The sequence below is a fragment of the Salvia hispanica genome, chromosome 2, assembly GCF_023119035.1.
Source record: "Salvia hispanica cultivar TCC Black 2014 chromosome 2, UniMelb_Shisp_WGS_1.0, whole genome shotgun sequence".
Taxonomy (NCBI): Eukaryota; Viridiplantae; Streptophyta; class Magnoliopsida; order Lamiales; family Lamiaceae; genus Salvia; species Salvia hispanica.
In genome coordinates, this window is record NC_062966.1 from 23,157,045 (window position 1) to 23,169,246 (window position 12,202).

The following is a 12,202-nucleotide window of genomic DNA, read 5'->3' on the forward strand; positions in this document are numbered from 1 at the left end:
TGCAATACTAGACAATTGTAATGTTAATCGAAACAATTAAATATTGAAAGTCCATCTTTTGTTGAAAGAACATAAAAATTTCAATGTGTATTTAATAAGCTAAAAAAACTGCTAAAAAAACCCCCAAATTCAACCATTGTTGGTCGAGTTCCATGGGCTAGTTGAGCACTGGTAAAAAAATTCAATCTTTACAATTCCGCCTTGATTAATCTCACCAACGCCGCAAAAAATCGAGGGGAAGCCTCGAACCAATGTACGGAGCATCAGGAAAAATGGGGCGCGGCGGCGGCGGCGGCGGGAAGAGGAACATTCACGCGCCGCCAACCGGGCGCCCTACCGCCGCCGGCCGCCTCTCCTTGGGCGGAGGTCCACGCGGCCGCGGCGGGCCGCCGGCGTCGACCTCCTCGCTGCAGGTGGAGGAGAGCTTCAGCCTTGTTAGGGAGAAGCCTTTGAATTTTGGGATGGCAATAAAGCTGACGGCTGACCTTGTGGAGGAGATCAGGCGCGTGGAGGCGCAGGGTGGTGCCGCGTGCATCAAGTTCGGCGCCAATGCTAGTGGGAATGTGAGTTTTTTGGGTTTAATTTGCGGCATTCTGGTTGAATTTGTGGTTGATTGTGTTTGGGGAAGAGGTTTTAGCTGAATATTTAGAGTGATTTGGATTGGAAAGGGGATGTTTTGTGATTAATTGCCTGGTTTTGTTTTGTGATCAATTGCTCTAGTGGATTTTTGGTTTGGGGTGGTGGCTGCCTACATTGAAGCATGGTGCTAGGTTTTAGCTGCAAATTTGAGCTTTGAATGTATTCTGAGTTCCATATGTCATGCTGGAATTAGGTGGTTAGCATATAAATTTTCTGAATTTCTTTTAGTTTGGTGATTTCTTATACCGTCTATCGTTTGATAGGTATCAGTTAAGCATAAATTGCTTAGTTTTGAGCTTAGTGTATTTGAGAAACACAGTGAATTTGGTAATGGAAGAAAAGAAGGAAGAAAGGAAGTGTCTTTGATGACTTTGAGTATGAGTCGTACTCCCCCGATTCATCTAATATAGAGGGAGTAGAATTTATACGTTTATATGCTACGTAGGATGATACAGTACACTGCTGCATAACAGCATAAGAAATACTATTATCTGAAGTTGATTTCACAAGATAGATATGAGATTACTAAGTTTGGACTTTTAACTTTTATACAATACAACAATTAAATGCTTAGTGCTCTTATATTTACATCCAACAGGTTATTCAAGTAGGGGACAAAACCATCAAATTCACTTGGTCCAGGGAGCCAGGGGACTTATGTGACATATATGAAGAACGTCAGAGTGGCGATAGTGGAAATGGCTTGCTTGTAGAGTCAGGAGGAACTTGGCGTAAGGTTACTGTAGAGCGAGAATTAGATGAATCAACTAAAAATCATGTCAAAAGGCTGTCAGAAGAAGCCGAGCGCAAGATGAAAGCACGAAAGTAAGTATGATTTCATGGAATTTTTCATGCTGTCAGAGTTAGCTCAACCTTCACCAACTTCAGGGATGGACATAACTTTTAGTAGTTTTTACTTATTAATATAATGATTTTGCATTAATGGGAGGTAAAATGAAGATTCTGTGTAACCTGACACAATCCTGCTGCTCACTTACCTGATGATATCAGTGGGTTGTTATCCTAAAAAATTCATGCTTCTCTGAGAAAAATGATTTTTTTTTCGTTGGGGGGAAGGAATGGCTGGTGGGCTTTGGTCGACTGGGATACAGTACATAATGATGTGTGTGATTTTTGAAGACACTACAATGATTAGTTCAAAGTTAACTTGTAGCCATTTAGCATTGGTTCCATGGGTCCAAAGTTGGACTTATTCCTATCAGTTTGCTTCTTTAATCCTTTTCTTTTCGTGATAACAGAGCAATTGTGTTAGATCATCAGAATTCAGCTATGAAGAATCAAATGAGGGCATTTGCTGCTTCCGAGTGTAAGTGGTTTTTAATTACAATGCAAGTTCTCTGTCAGTTTCTCCACAGTTTTTACTTTTTAGGCTTGGTTGTCAGTTACTACTGAAGTGGATATTGTTTTCAGTAAACAGCTACTGTTCTGGACTTCTGATAAGGCTAATTGCCTAATCAGGGTTTCCCCTAGAAAGTCATCTTCACTAAAAAAATCATGATTTATGACCAACCAAGTGACCGACTAGTCAACTCTAAATTTAAGGACAGTAATCTGCAATTGACTCTGTAACTAGTAAAAGGTGATATATTATAGTCATGAGATGGGATGGAAGGAGTATGGAAGAACAACATTCTGCAGTTTTATGACTGATAGTTACAAGCTTTATGTTTGACACTGTGTAATTCTGTTCCAGCTACTCCGTGGAAAAGTTTCAAAAATCGGAAAGAACCTCCTTTCAAGAAGCCAAAATGTGAATCAACTCCAGGTGAATTGTAGGATGTAACTTGAAATATTCTAGACGTGAATCAAATCATGATTTAGTAGTTTGGCAACTGAGAGATTTCTGTATTTGGCTTTGTTACTGTTAATATATTTACCTTAATCCATATTCATGGTAACAGCTGCTGGACCTCCGAAATCTGTTTTCAAGCCTATATCAAATCTTTCTAAGGGCAGGCTCTCTTCTAGCTCACCTTTATCTTCCCAACCCGAGCAACTTGGCCCTTCAACGTCTCCAGTAGGAATTGGTGACCCTGTGAAGGGACAAACTGGTGTCTCAGATTTTGCAGCAACTCAAAATCTGAATAAAGCTTTGAGCTCTGAAAAAGATGCAGTCAACAGAAGGAATAGTACCATCAGTGACAAATCTAAGTTCAATTGGAATGATGAAGCCAAACCTGCTGATTTGAGAAGTCTGATTACTTCTCTACTCCTGGAGAATCAGTCTTCAGGAATGAGCCTAAAGGTATGCTGACGTTTAAACAATTTTTTGTCGCTATTATGTTACTCCAATCTCCCCCCAAAGGAAAACTCAAAAGACACGTGGAAGGAGGGAGCCACAAATACAAGAGGAGTATGCACTTAATATAGAAATTCAAAATTAATTTCCAATTCGTAGTTTCCTTCCACCTCTTGGCGGAGTACCCTCTTGACGTTTTTTCTTTGTCAGGCCTTGGAGAGGGCTGTCGAAAATGCTATACCCAACTCAGCTTGGAAAATTGAGCCCATACTGAAAAAAGTACGTGAATGATATTCTTGATAACAATGGTTAGAGAGACTTGAAATGTTTATGCTTATCTAATTTTTGGCGACAGATTGCGAGTTGTCAAGCACCTGGGAGATATTTCCTAAAAGCAGGAATAGAGATGGAAAGCTTTAAGAAGCTACCTCAAAGCGGAAGGTGTGCTTACTAGTCTCTTTTTTGTAATGTTTTTTGTGTGCTTATTGGTTGCTCGTGGGGATCTAAATATTATACATGTCTTCAGCTCTCCCGAAATTAATCGTGATCAGTCACCTGCACCTCAGAAGTTTGACCAACTTCCCGGTGAAGATCACATGAGTACAGATGCCAACAATGAAGAACTGGGTGAATTAAATCTTACACCTGCTCATACAGAAGACATCGTAGAGATAATAGGTAGTCAGAATTCACCTGATAATTTAAGTGACAAAAACGTTTCTAACAACAGCGAAGGTGCGGCAGGCAGCTCAAGTGATAGTGGAAGTGACAGTGACAGCGACACTGATAGTAGTGACAGTGGTAGTGATAGTGGCAAAAGTAAAAGTCGAAGCCCAGTAGGAAGTCGGAGTGGTAGTAGTAGTGACAGTGATACTGATTCATCTTCCAGCAGCAAGCAGGCATCTGATGAGGATTTAGATATTATGATATGTGATGATGAGAAAGAATCCAAACACAAAATGCTAGATCCACACCCGGCTGCATCGAGAGATCCTGGTCAGTGGAATAACTTAGATAATGACCCTGTTGAGACCGGGGATTCAGATATTCAGGATCCCTTTGGTGAGATTGAGATTGACATCGACATCGAGAAAGACTCTCCTGAATACAACCATGGCCTTGAAATACCCCGAGCTGATAATTTATTTGCCAGTAAAGAAGGCGAAGAAGCTAGTGAAGATCTCAAACCTTCTTCACCCGATCACTATGAACAACAAGAAAGACGAGTCTCTGAGAGAGAAGGATATGATGAATCAGGTGGCATGGTCAATGATGGCTTCAAACATGGTGAGTCTGGTGCTCAGGGAAGATCGTCAAAGGGAAATTCTAAAAGACGCTCTGATGATAAGCATTTGGAAGAAAGGGCACGCAGCAAAAAGAAGTCAAAGAGTAAAAACTCAATCGAACCAGTTTCAGGGACTATAAACTCTCTTTTCGGTGAGAGCCCTTACAACTCGTCCCCTGACAGGCCTCTGCAAGGCACAGACACGCAGCCTGTTGACCTAATGGACGACAGAACCTACAGAAATGATACAAATTATGCTGATCCACAAACAGATCCTAATCACCAAGCAATATCATACAGACCTGTTTCCGATTCTCAGCAGCCAGCTCAAAGATCTTTCGAAGCTCGTGGATGGACTGAGGCTCCTTCTGGAGGAAAAAGACCTGGTAAACAACACCGTTTGCAACCCAATACCAGAAAATTTGAAATGACAGGGAAGGCGAAGGAGATTGGCCCTACTTCCAACTCATACTGGGGTTATTCTCCCAAGAGTAACAATCTGGGTACTGCCAATAGATCTCCAATGATGAATGGCAGGAATGCTGTACTTCGAAGAGAGCCTTCAGACTTAGAGTTGGGTGAATTTCGAGAACCTTTCCATGAGGAAACACCTCCGTCTAAGAAAAAATTTGAAAAGAAAAATTCTTTTAAACATTTGGAAAACAAACAAAAGGATGCTGAATACTGGAACTCAGATTTCAGCGGAGGAAAAACATCTAATAAGATCCCAGCAGATCTGGGAAAAATGTCCTCACCAAACAATGTTGACGACCGTACAAGAACTCATCTCAGAAGCACTCAACCTCTTGATCCACCTCATCCGCCACGAGTGGATCTCAACTCCCAACAAAATATAGTACCAGAAGTGAGTGGTAAAACTAAATTTGCGGAAGCTGGAATGGGCAGGGCTGCTAGTGTTGAAGCCTATGGAGATACTTCCCAGAAAATTCCAGGTAATTCAGTAGAACAGCAGCATGATCCAATACGAGGTGTTAAACCCCGTGCCACAAAGCAAAGCAAGAAACAGAAGCCCAATAGGACAAGTGTCTCAAATGATAGACAGACAGTGATTGGGAGCTATGATAGCCATCAAAAAAAGAAATTGTCTTCTTCAGATGATACCAGTTGTTCATTCACTAAATTTGAGAAGGATCAGCCTGAGCTGAAGGGTCCGATAAGAGATATTTCTCAGTAAGTATAAACAGTAATCTTATGGTTTTCTTGGAATAGATGATGATTTTTCATGGCATGAACTTATTTATGTGTTCCTTCATATTTCTGGCCAGTTATGTGTGCAATTCGACTTTTCAGGTACAAAGAATATGTGAAGGAATATCAAGAAAAGTACGAGAGCTATTGCTCCTTGAACAAAATATTGGAGTCATACAGGTATGTTTAGCCATACTAGTTCCGAGTCTTAGTTCTGGACTAATTGAGTGAGCTGACTTTCATATATCCTGTTCTCTAGGGATGAGTTTAGTAAACTTGGTAAGGATCTCGACACTTACAAAGGTAGGGATATGAAGAAATACAATGACATCTTGGAGCGGATCAGGTCATCATTTCGTCAATGTGGGGAGGTACACCTCATTGTTTATGTTATGGAGTTTCCTTTAAAAGTCTCAAGTATTTGGTTAATTTCCTAATCAGAAAAATCGCAATGAAGTATGCTGCAATCTTTGCTTTATGCCTTGTGGTTGTATATGTTGTTATTTTTTTTATATAGTTAACTGTCTTCCAAATTAGTATAATTTGGTTACTGTAGCCATTTCATGTGAGTTCCGGTTCTTCTTAGACTAACACCTGATGTTTTGCAGAAACATAAACGCCTGAAGAATATATTCGTTGTTCTTTATGAGGAATTGAAGGTAGCTAACCTCTTCGTCTTTTTCTCATCAACTCTGGTGCTTGATTTTGTTGCTTGTTCTAGACTAACACGACTCTCGTCTATGTTCATTGCAGCACTTGAAACAGATGATCAAAGACTATGCTACATCATATAAAAAGGACTGATTCTGTTATACATCATCTCTCTCTAAGTATATACATCAGCAGGTCTGCTCCTTGTCATCATCCTCCATTGTTAACGAGGTTTCCCACGTCCCTGCCTGTATTCGAAAGGTCAGTCACGACAGCTCTAGCTGCACCCATGAAGTGTGGACGAGTGAAGTGGAAAATAGTTATGGGCCAGTTTTGTGGGATAAAACTTGTATATATGACTGTATAAAACTAGTATTAATTATTTTTAGTTCTTACTGATACAACTATTGTTATGATTTCTTGAGGGAGATGTTCTAGCTTAATTACATGTAAATTTGTTTAGTTAGTATCATAGTTGATGATGCTGGTAGAAACAGGAGCCAAAATTGGTTCCAAGTTTTGTTCTTTGTAAATTTAATCTGGTTACTAGTTTGGACACCATTGCTTTCCAGTTTTTGGCCTTTAGATAGTTCTCCATAGTGTTATTTTTGTAGTACTTTATTTCCATCAACAATTGTCCCCCAACTTTGGGGGGAGATATTATAGCATATGAAAAATATCATGCAGACAAAATATTTGATTATTCAATTGATCTCATTCAATCCACCTCATAATATGATGATCACTTAGTTAGCCACATTTTTAATTTATCATGAGATAATTGAAAAAAATTTGTCAAAGCTATGACATAATCTCCCAAAATTGTCCAAAATTTGATGTTTTTCCGGCAATTTCCAATTTGTAGTAATTTGTACTATAAACTCAAAACTCATCCACACACTTCAACACAGTTACAGTGTAATATTTACACAGTGTAAAATTTTGAGATTTTAATATCAACACAACATCAATCATTGACTACCGTTGAAATTCTATTGACATTTTCTTATTAACTTTTGTGATCTGTGACATTTTTCAATGGTTCAAATTATAATTCTGAATCTGTATAATATTTAAAATTTTCATTTGATCACATTCCATTATAAAATAATACAAATTTTAAATCTAAATTAAATCAAATTTGGCAAATTCCGTCAGTACTCCACTCTCCCACTCCGGCGCCGCTAGCCGCCTTCCTCCAGCCTGTTCCGCCGTCCGGCATTGCCTGAGTTACTCCGCCACAATCTCAATTCTAAGCTCGAGGTTGAAAGCTTTTCAAATTATATACTCCTATCTCTCTGTGTATTTAATTTTTCTTTGAGGAGAAATATTTGAGTTATCAGTTGTGAAATCAAAGTATATTTTTTGTCCAATTTACACCTATTTTTACCCATGGGAGACTCATGAAATTTTTAATTGAAATAGTTTGCAGAATCATGGGAAGAAGAATTCTAAACGATGCGTTGAGAACCATTGTCAATGCTGAAAAGAGGGGTTTCGCTTCCGCTGAGCTTAAGCCCATTTCTAATGTCGTTGCCTCATTCCTCCAAATCATGAAATACAGAGGTATGCAAATGTATGTGAATCACATTAACAATTTTCTGATCGTGTGCGTATGCGATGCCCGATTCGAAAATTTGGATTTTTAAGGTCTTGTGGAATACATTAGCCAGTTTCTGTAGTTTACTTGCACACATACATATTGTGTAATTGTGTGTAAATCGAGGGTAAATTATGCATTTAAAGCAGAATCGTGTGGTTTGTTTTGGTTTGATGAATAGCTTTGAGAATGTGGGTATTTGTAAAGGTGGGATTTTTTCAATGTATTTACTAGTTTGGTTCCGTTTTCCTGGGTTTAGTTGTGTTTTAGAAATGTAAAACAGTGTGATTAAGCTTAGAATGATGGTGAAATGACAGGGTACATTAAGGATTTTGAAGTCCATGATCCGCATAGGGTGGGGAAGATAACCGTGCAGCTGCAGGGGAGGGTGAATGATTGTCGGGCCCTCACTTATCGACAAGACATCAAGGCTCAGTACATTGAGAGCTACAAAACTCGAATGCTTCCTACTCGCCAGGTTTGGTTGTTTCCTGCACAAACTTTGATTTGAATCCTATTTTATCTGCTGTTGCATCTAGGCTTCGATGGTTGAATGATATGAATCTTGTTCAAAACCACAACATCTTTTGTCATTTGAGGACTTCTTGAATTAATTTGGCAATATGATCTGATTAAGGAATTAGTGCTTGTAATTAGCTCATTGTTTTTTAATGAAGTTGGAGACCCGATAATTTGGTAAACTTGGCTTGTTTGGTTAAGGAGCTGAATTCATAGTTTTGTTTTTTATGGATGATAACTAATAGACACCGCTTCTCAAGACATTGATCGACTACACATGTAATTGGTTTTGACATCCAAAACAATCGTTTTGAAGAGTTCACCATCTGGTTTTGTCTCTGTTCATCGGCCTTATGTGTCATTTCATGCTACTTGAGGGAATAGTGTCACATTTTCTATGATATGTTTCCAACTTTGATGGATATGAAGCTACAAGTAAAAGGCCTTATGGTGATGTTTCGTACCTTATTCCACATGCAGTGGGGCTATGTAGTGGTCACAACACCAAACGGAGTTCTAGATCACGAGGAGGCTATTCGACAAAATGTTGGTGGCCAAGTTGTCGGATACTTTTACTGAGGGTGCTACGGTCATTCTCTTGTTTTGAACGGGTATACTTGGCTTCTAGGTAAGAAAGAACTTAAAGAACTATGCGAAGCTCTGTTTTTTGGGCTTCTCAATCCCAATGTAGATGAGTCATTTCCCTTTATGACAAAAATAACACATTTAATTACCCTGAGTTTATTTCTCTTCTACTTTACTCCCTCTTTAATCATCTATTTTATTTTCTCTCACTTTGTTCTCTCTTTACTAATCTTACTAAACACTCATTCCTTACTCTCCGCGCCAAAAGAAATGCTTCAATTATGTTGAGACCAACTACTCCGGAAAGGAGTAGAAATTATTATGCAAAACATCGAAGTATTTATATCCTCTCAATTGGTTGATAAAAAATACTTTTAACATGGATAATTATTCAAATATTTGTTTCTAAAAAGAGAAAATAAAGGCCAAAAAACGAAAGCAAAGGATCTTCAAACTTGAATGAAGATTGAATGTAAAAAGAATCAAACTTGGAACCACTTTTAGCTCCTTTTATATCTTTACCAACATTCATCATCTATAACACTGTAGAAATGTCAAACTTGATCACATTTGCTATATCTAATTCAGCTTCAAGAGACCATATGAATATATGTACCCATAAGAAGAAAATAATATCTGTATTATGCAGCAATGTATACAAGTTTTAACCCACCTCTTCACTCATCCCACTCTCTTCATAGATGAAGCTTCATTACCACCTCGAACCATATCGTTGCGTTCATAGAGGTGCTGATCAGGAACAACAGAGTAGTTCTGACTTGATGATGAGTCAATATGTGTTGAGGCAGGAGCAACAATGGGGTTCTGACTCGGTGAGCCAACATCACTGTGCTGACGTTGATCATGAGCAACAAGAGCCTTCTGATTTGAAAAATCGGCAGGTCCTGAGTAGAGCCTGAGCTCAGTCAGATGCTTGTCATGGTCCGGTAAGGGCCTGCGACTGAGCTCAGCCAGATGCTCATCGTTTATCAGCAGCTGCTCGTAGTGCTTATCGAGCACTCCAGGTAGGAATGTAACTTCATGTTTCCTGTTAGAAAATACATTGAACCTTAATATATGCGTGGAATGAAATACAAGAAGGAAATATGTACCATATACATACATGTAAAGATGGGCTTGACCATAAGTGAAATCATAAGTAGGCTCCCAATTGCTATGCTTTCCTGGTTGAGGTGAGATTTCTCGGAAGAAGAGAGGAGTGCTAGCCAACTGCATATTAGTTCAACTACTCATATCCAATACATTACATATATCTAATAAAGATGAAATATGGGGAAAATGAAACCTCAATACGAAGACGTCCGGGTTGATTAGGGTTCATAACAGCCTCGATGGCAGTGATATCGGACCACGAAACTTCCATCTTGATCTTCAGTAGCCCCCCATCAAGAAAATTCCACACCAGCTTCTTCTTGGCATAGTGGAATTTGGCAGTCAAGTCGCCTTGGTAGTAAGACACCCTCTGCCAAGAGCAGATGGATTTCTTTATTCCGGAATCATAGATTGAAGTGAGATAAATGGATTTGTATATGTAATTGCAGTTTTTGTATGTGTGTATACATTTTTATATATACCTTCCAGTTTCCTACAAGAAAGCTGGTGATTGTGACATTGGAAGCCTTCGGCTTATCATTTGTTGGGAAGGGCCAGCCACTGAGCTCAGCCAGACGATTATTTGTCGGGAAGGGCCTGCGACTGAGCCTAGCCAGATGCTCATCTTTTTTCAGAAGCAACTCGTAGTGTTTATTAAGTTCTCCAGGTGGGAACGTAGCTTCATGTGTGCTGTTATATTTATCAAACCTCAATATATACATATCTCATTCTGTGCAGGATGAAATACGAGATTGAAATATGTGAGTATACATACCTGCAAAGTAGGGCTTGGTCACCAGTGAAATCATCTACCGGCTTCCATTTAGTTGGCTTTCGCGGCTGAGGTGGGATTTCTCGGAAGAAGAGAGGAGGCTTAGCCAACTGCATATTAGTTCAACTAGTCATATTCAATTCATTACAAAGCTAATAGAGATTGAGATATGTGGAAATTGAGACCTGAATTCGAAGAAATCCGGGTTGAGCAGGGTACGTAACAGCCTCAATAGCAATGATATCAGACCAAGAAACTTCTATTTTGCTCTTCAATAGCCCATAAAGAAACTCCCACACTAGCTTCTTCTTGGCATGGTAGAATTTGGCAGTCAAGGAGCTTCTGTAAATAGCCTCCCTCTGCCAACAACAGATGATTCTTTATATTCCAAAATCATAGATTTAAGATATGTATTTATGTGTGTATACATAAATAAGTACCTTCCAGTTTCCTACAGTAAAGGTGGTGATTTGAGCATTGGAAGCCCTAATCTTATCATGGCTATATCTCACATCCACTTTGTCTTGTGCTGCTCTTGTTGCTGATTGCAACTCATTCAGAAAGGACTCGCTTATTTCCAGGTTCAGTCCGAGAGGAGACTGCAATGGCATCGATTTTGTTTTCTACAAACATCTTAGTTAGTCGAGCGCACACACAACACACGCACACACAATACATAAACTGCAAACAATAGCAAGAACAACTGAAAATATATTGAACAATAATGTATAGATGCATGATGAATATAAATAAAAGAATATAATCATTAAAAATCTTATCTAATTTTAGGTTATCAAACAAACAATTTGCAATTAGAATTATCAATACTTCCTTGTATCATTTGAAATTGAAATAGAATTCCCAATTCCAATCACAATTCAAACTCACACTTGGAGAAATGGCTATGATAATTTGATTGATTTCGATTTCGATTTTGATTTTTCTACTTTGAGGTTCAAAAGGATGTGAAATCATAGGCAAGCAAACACACATACATCCCTTTCCATCGAAGATTAAACACTGATCAACATATTCCATTAAAGATTGATGGAGATAGAAACTACAACATATTCAGAAATCAAATCAGAAAATCCCTAAAAATCATGATTCATTCATTTGATTCACACACACACATAATTCCTCTTTCCTCTTTCTATTCAAGATTAAACCCTGATTAATCCAACTCCAACTTCCAGTAAAGATAGAGATACAACTACAACATATTCAGAAATCAAATCAGAAAAACCCGAAAAACCATGATTCATTCAGCTGATTCACACACACACTCATGTATATATATATATATATATAGATGAGAGAGAGAGAGATAGAGAAACCTCAAGATCTTGTGGTGTAAAGGGAGGGCTGCCTTGATTGTTCTCGTCCATGCTTGAAGCGGCGATTGTAGGCGTAGATTGGTGATCGATCAGCTCCTGAAGAGAAGAAAGGCGAAGGAGAGCTTTGGGGTTGCTTGATTCTTGAAGATGGAGAAAAGCGCATGAGAGAAAGAGGATGATAAGTAGCTCTACGTATATATATGCTCATCTCCCTTTTAATGATGGCGGGAAA

The 12,202-nt window shown here is 38.8% G+C and overlaps 3 protein-coding genes across 5 annotated transcripts; 2 read left to right on the forward strand and 1 right to left on the reverse strand.

Annotated features, from left to right (window-relative positions):
- Positions 1 to 161: 161 nt before the first annotated feature.
- LOC125207853 (dentin sialophosphoprotein-like) lies at positions 162 to 6,605 on the forward strand. Its single transcript, XM_048107353.1, has 12 exons — positions 162 to 563; positions 1,238 to 1,464; positions 1,899 to 1,966; positions 2,354 to 2,425; positions 2,562 to 2,905; positions 3,110 to 3,178; positions 3,255 to 3,340; positions 3,426 to 5,375; positions 5,496 to 5,573; positions 5,653 to 5,764; positions 6,002 to 6,052; positions 6,147 to 6,605. The coding sequence occupies exons 1-12, from the start codon at positions 252 to 254 to the stop codon at positions 6,195 to 6,197; spliced, it is 3,420 nt and encodes a 1,139-aa protein (XP_047963310.1). The 5' UTR covers positions 162 to 251; the 3' UTR covers positions 6,198 to 6,605.
- A 564-nt stretch (positions 6,606 to 7,169) lies between these two features.
- Positions 7,170 to 8,901, forward strand: LOC125204355 (40S ribosomal protein S15a-5-like). 3 transcript variants are annotated; one of them, XM_048102988.1, is made up of 4 exons: positions 7,170 to 7,307; positions 7,470 to 7,610; positions 7,962 to 8,122; positions 8,644 to 8,901. In XM_048102988.1, exons 2-4 carry the CDS (start codon positions 7,481 to 7,483, stop codon positions 8,740 to 8,742), a joined length of 390 nt encoding a protein of 129 aa, XP_047958945.1. In that variant the 5' UTR covers positions 7,170 to 7,307; positions 7,470 to 7,480; the 3' UTR covers positions 8,743 to 8,901. The 3 variants fall into 3 exon arrangements, with proteins under 3 accessions (XP_047958945.1, XP_047958947.1, XP_047958948.1); XM_048102990.1 differs by having other exon boundaries at positions 7,477 to 7,610; XM_048102991.1 differs by lacking the exon at positions 7,170 to 7,307 and adding an exon at positions 7,396 to 7,400 and having other exon boundaries at positions 7,477 to 7,610.
- A 360-nt stretch (positions 8,902 to 9,261) lies between these two features.
- LOC125204354 lies at positions 9,262 to 10,149 on the reverse strand. Its single transcript, XM_048102987.1, has 3 exons — positions 10,055 to 10,149; positions 9,872 to 9,978; positions 9,262 to 9,796 (listed from the first exon to the last, which is right to left on the reverse strand). The coding sequence occupies exons 1-3, from the start codon at positions 10,130 to 10,132 to the stop codon at positions 9,430 to 9,432; spliced, it is 552 nt and encodes a 183-aa protein (XP_047958944.1). The 5' UTR covers positions 10,133 to 10,149; the 3' UTR covers positions 9,262 to 9,429.
- Between the last annotated feature and the right edge of the window lie 2,053 nt (positions 10,150 to 12,202).

Coding starts and splice junctions, on each gene's coding strand:
- LOC125204355 (XM_048102988.1), top strand. CDS start 7,481: ATGGGAAGAAGAATTCTAAACGATGCGTTGAGAACCATTGTCAATGCT. Junction 7,611..7,961: donor CCAAATCATGAAATACAGAG/GTATGCAAATGT, acceptor GTGAAATGACAG/GGTACATTAAGGATTTTGAA. Junction 8,123..8,643: donor GAATGCTTCCTACTCGCCAG/GTTTGGTTGTTT, acceptor TTCCACATGCAG/TGGGGCTATGTAGTGGTCAC.
- LOC125207853 (XM_048107353.1), top strand. CDS start 252: ATGTACGGAGCATCAGGAAAAATGGGGCGCGGCGGCGGCGGCGGCGGG. Junction 2,906..3,109: donor CTTCAGGAATGAGCCTAAAG/GTATGCTGACGT, acceptor TTTCTTTGTCAG/GCCTTGGAGAGGGCTGTCGA. Junction 3,341..3,425: donor AAGCTACCTCAAAGCGGAAG/GTGTGCTTACTA, acceptor ACATGTCTTCAG/CTCTCCCGAAATTAATCGTG.
- LOC125204354 (XM_048102987.1), bottom strand. CDS start 10,132: ATGGAAGTTTCGTGGTCCGATATCACTGCCATCGAGGCTGTTATGAAC. Junction 9,979..10,054: donor CCGGACGTCTTCGTATTGAG/GTTTCATTTTCC, acceptor ACTAATATGCAG/TTGGCTAGCACTCCTCTCTT. Junction 9,797..9,871: donor GGTCAAGCCCATCTTTACAT/GTATGTATATGG, acceptor ATTTTCTAACAG/GAAACATGAAGTTACATTCC.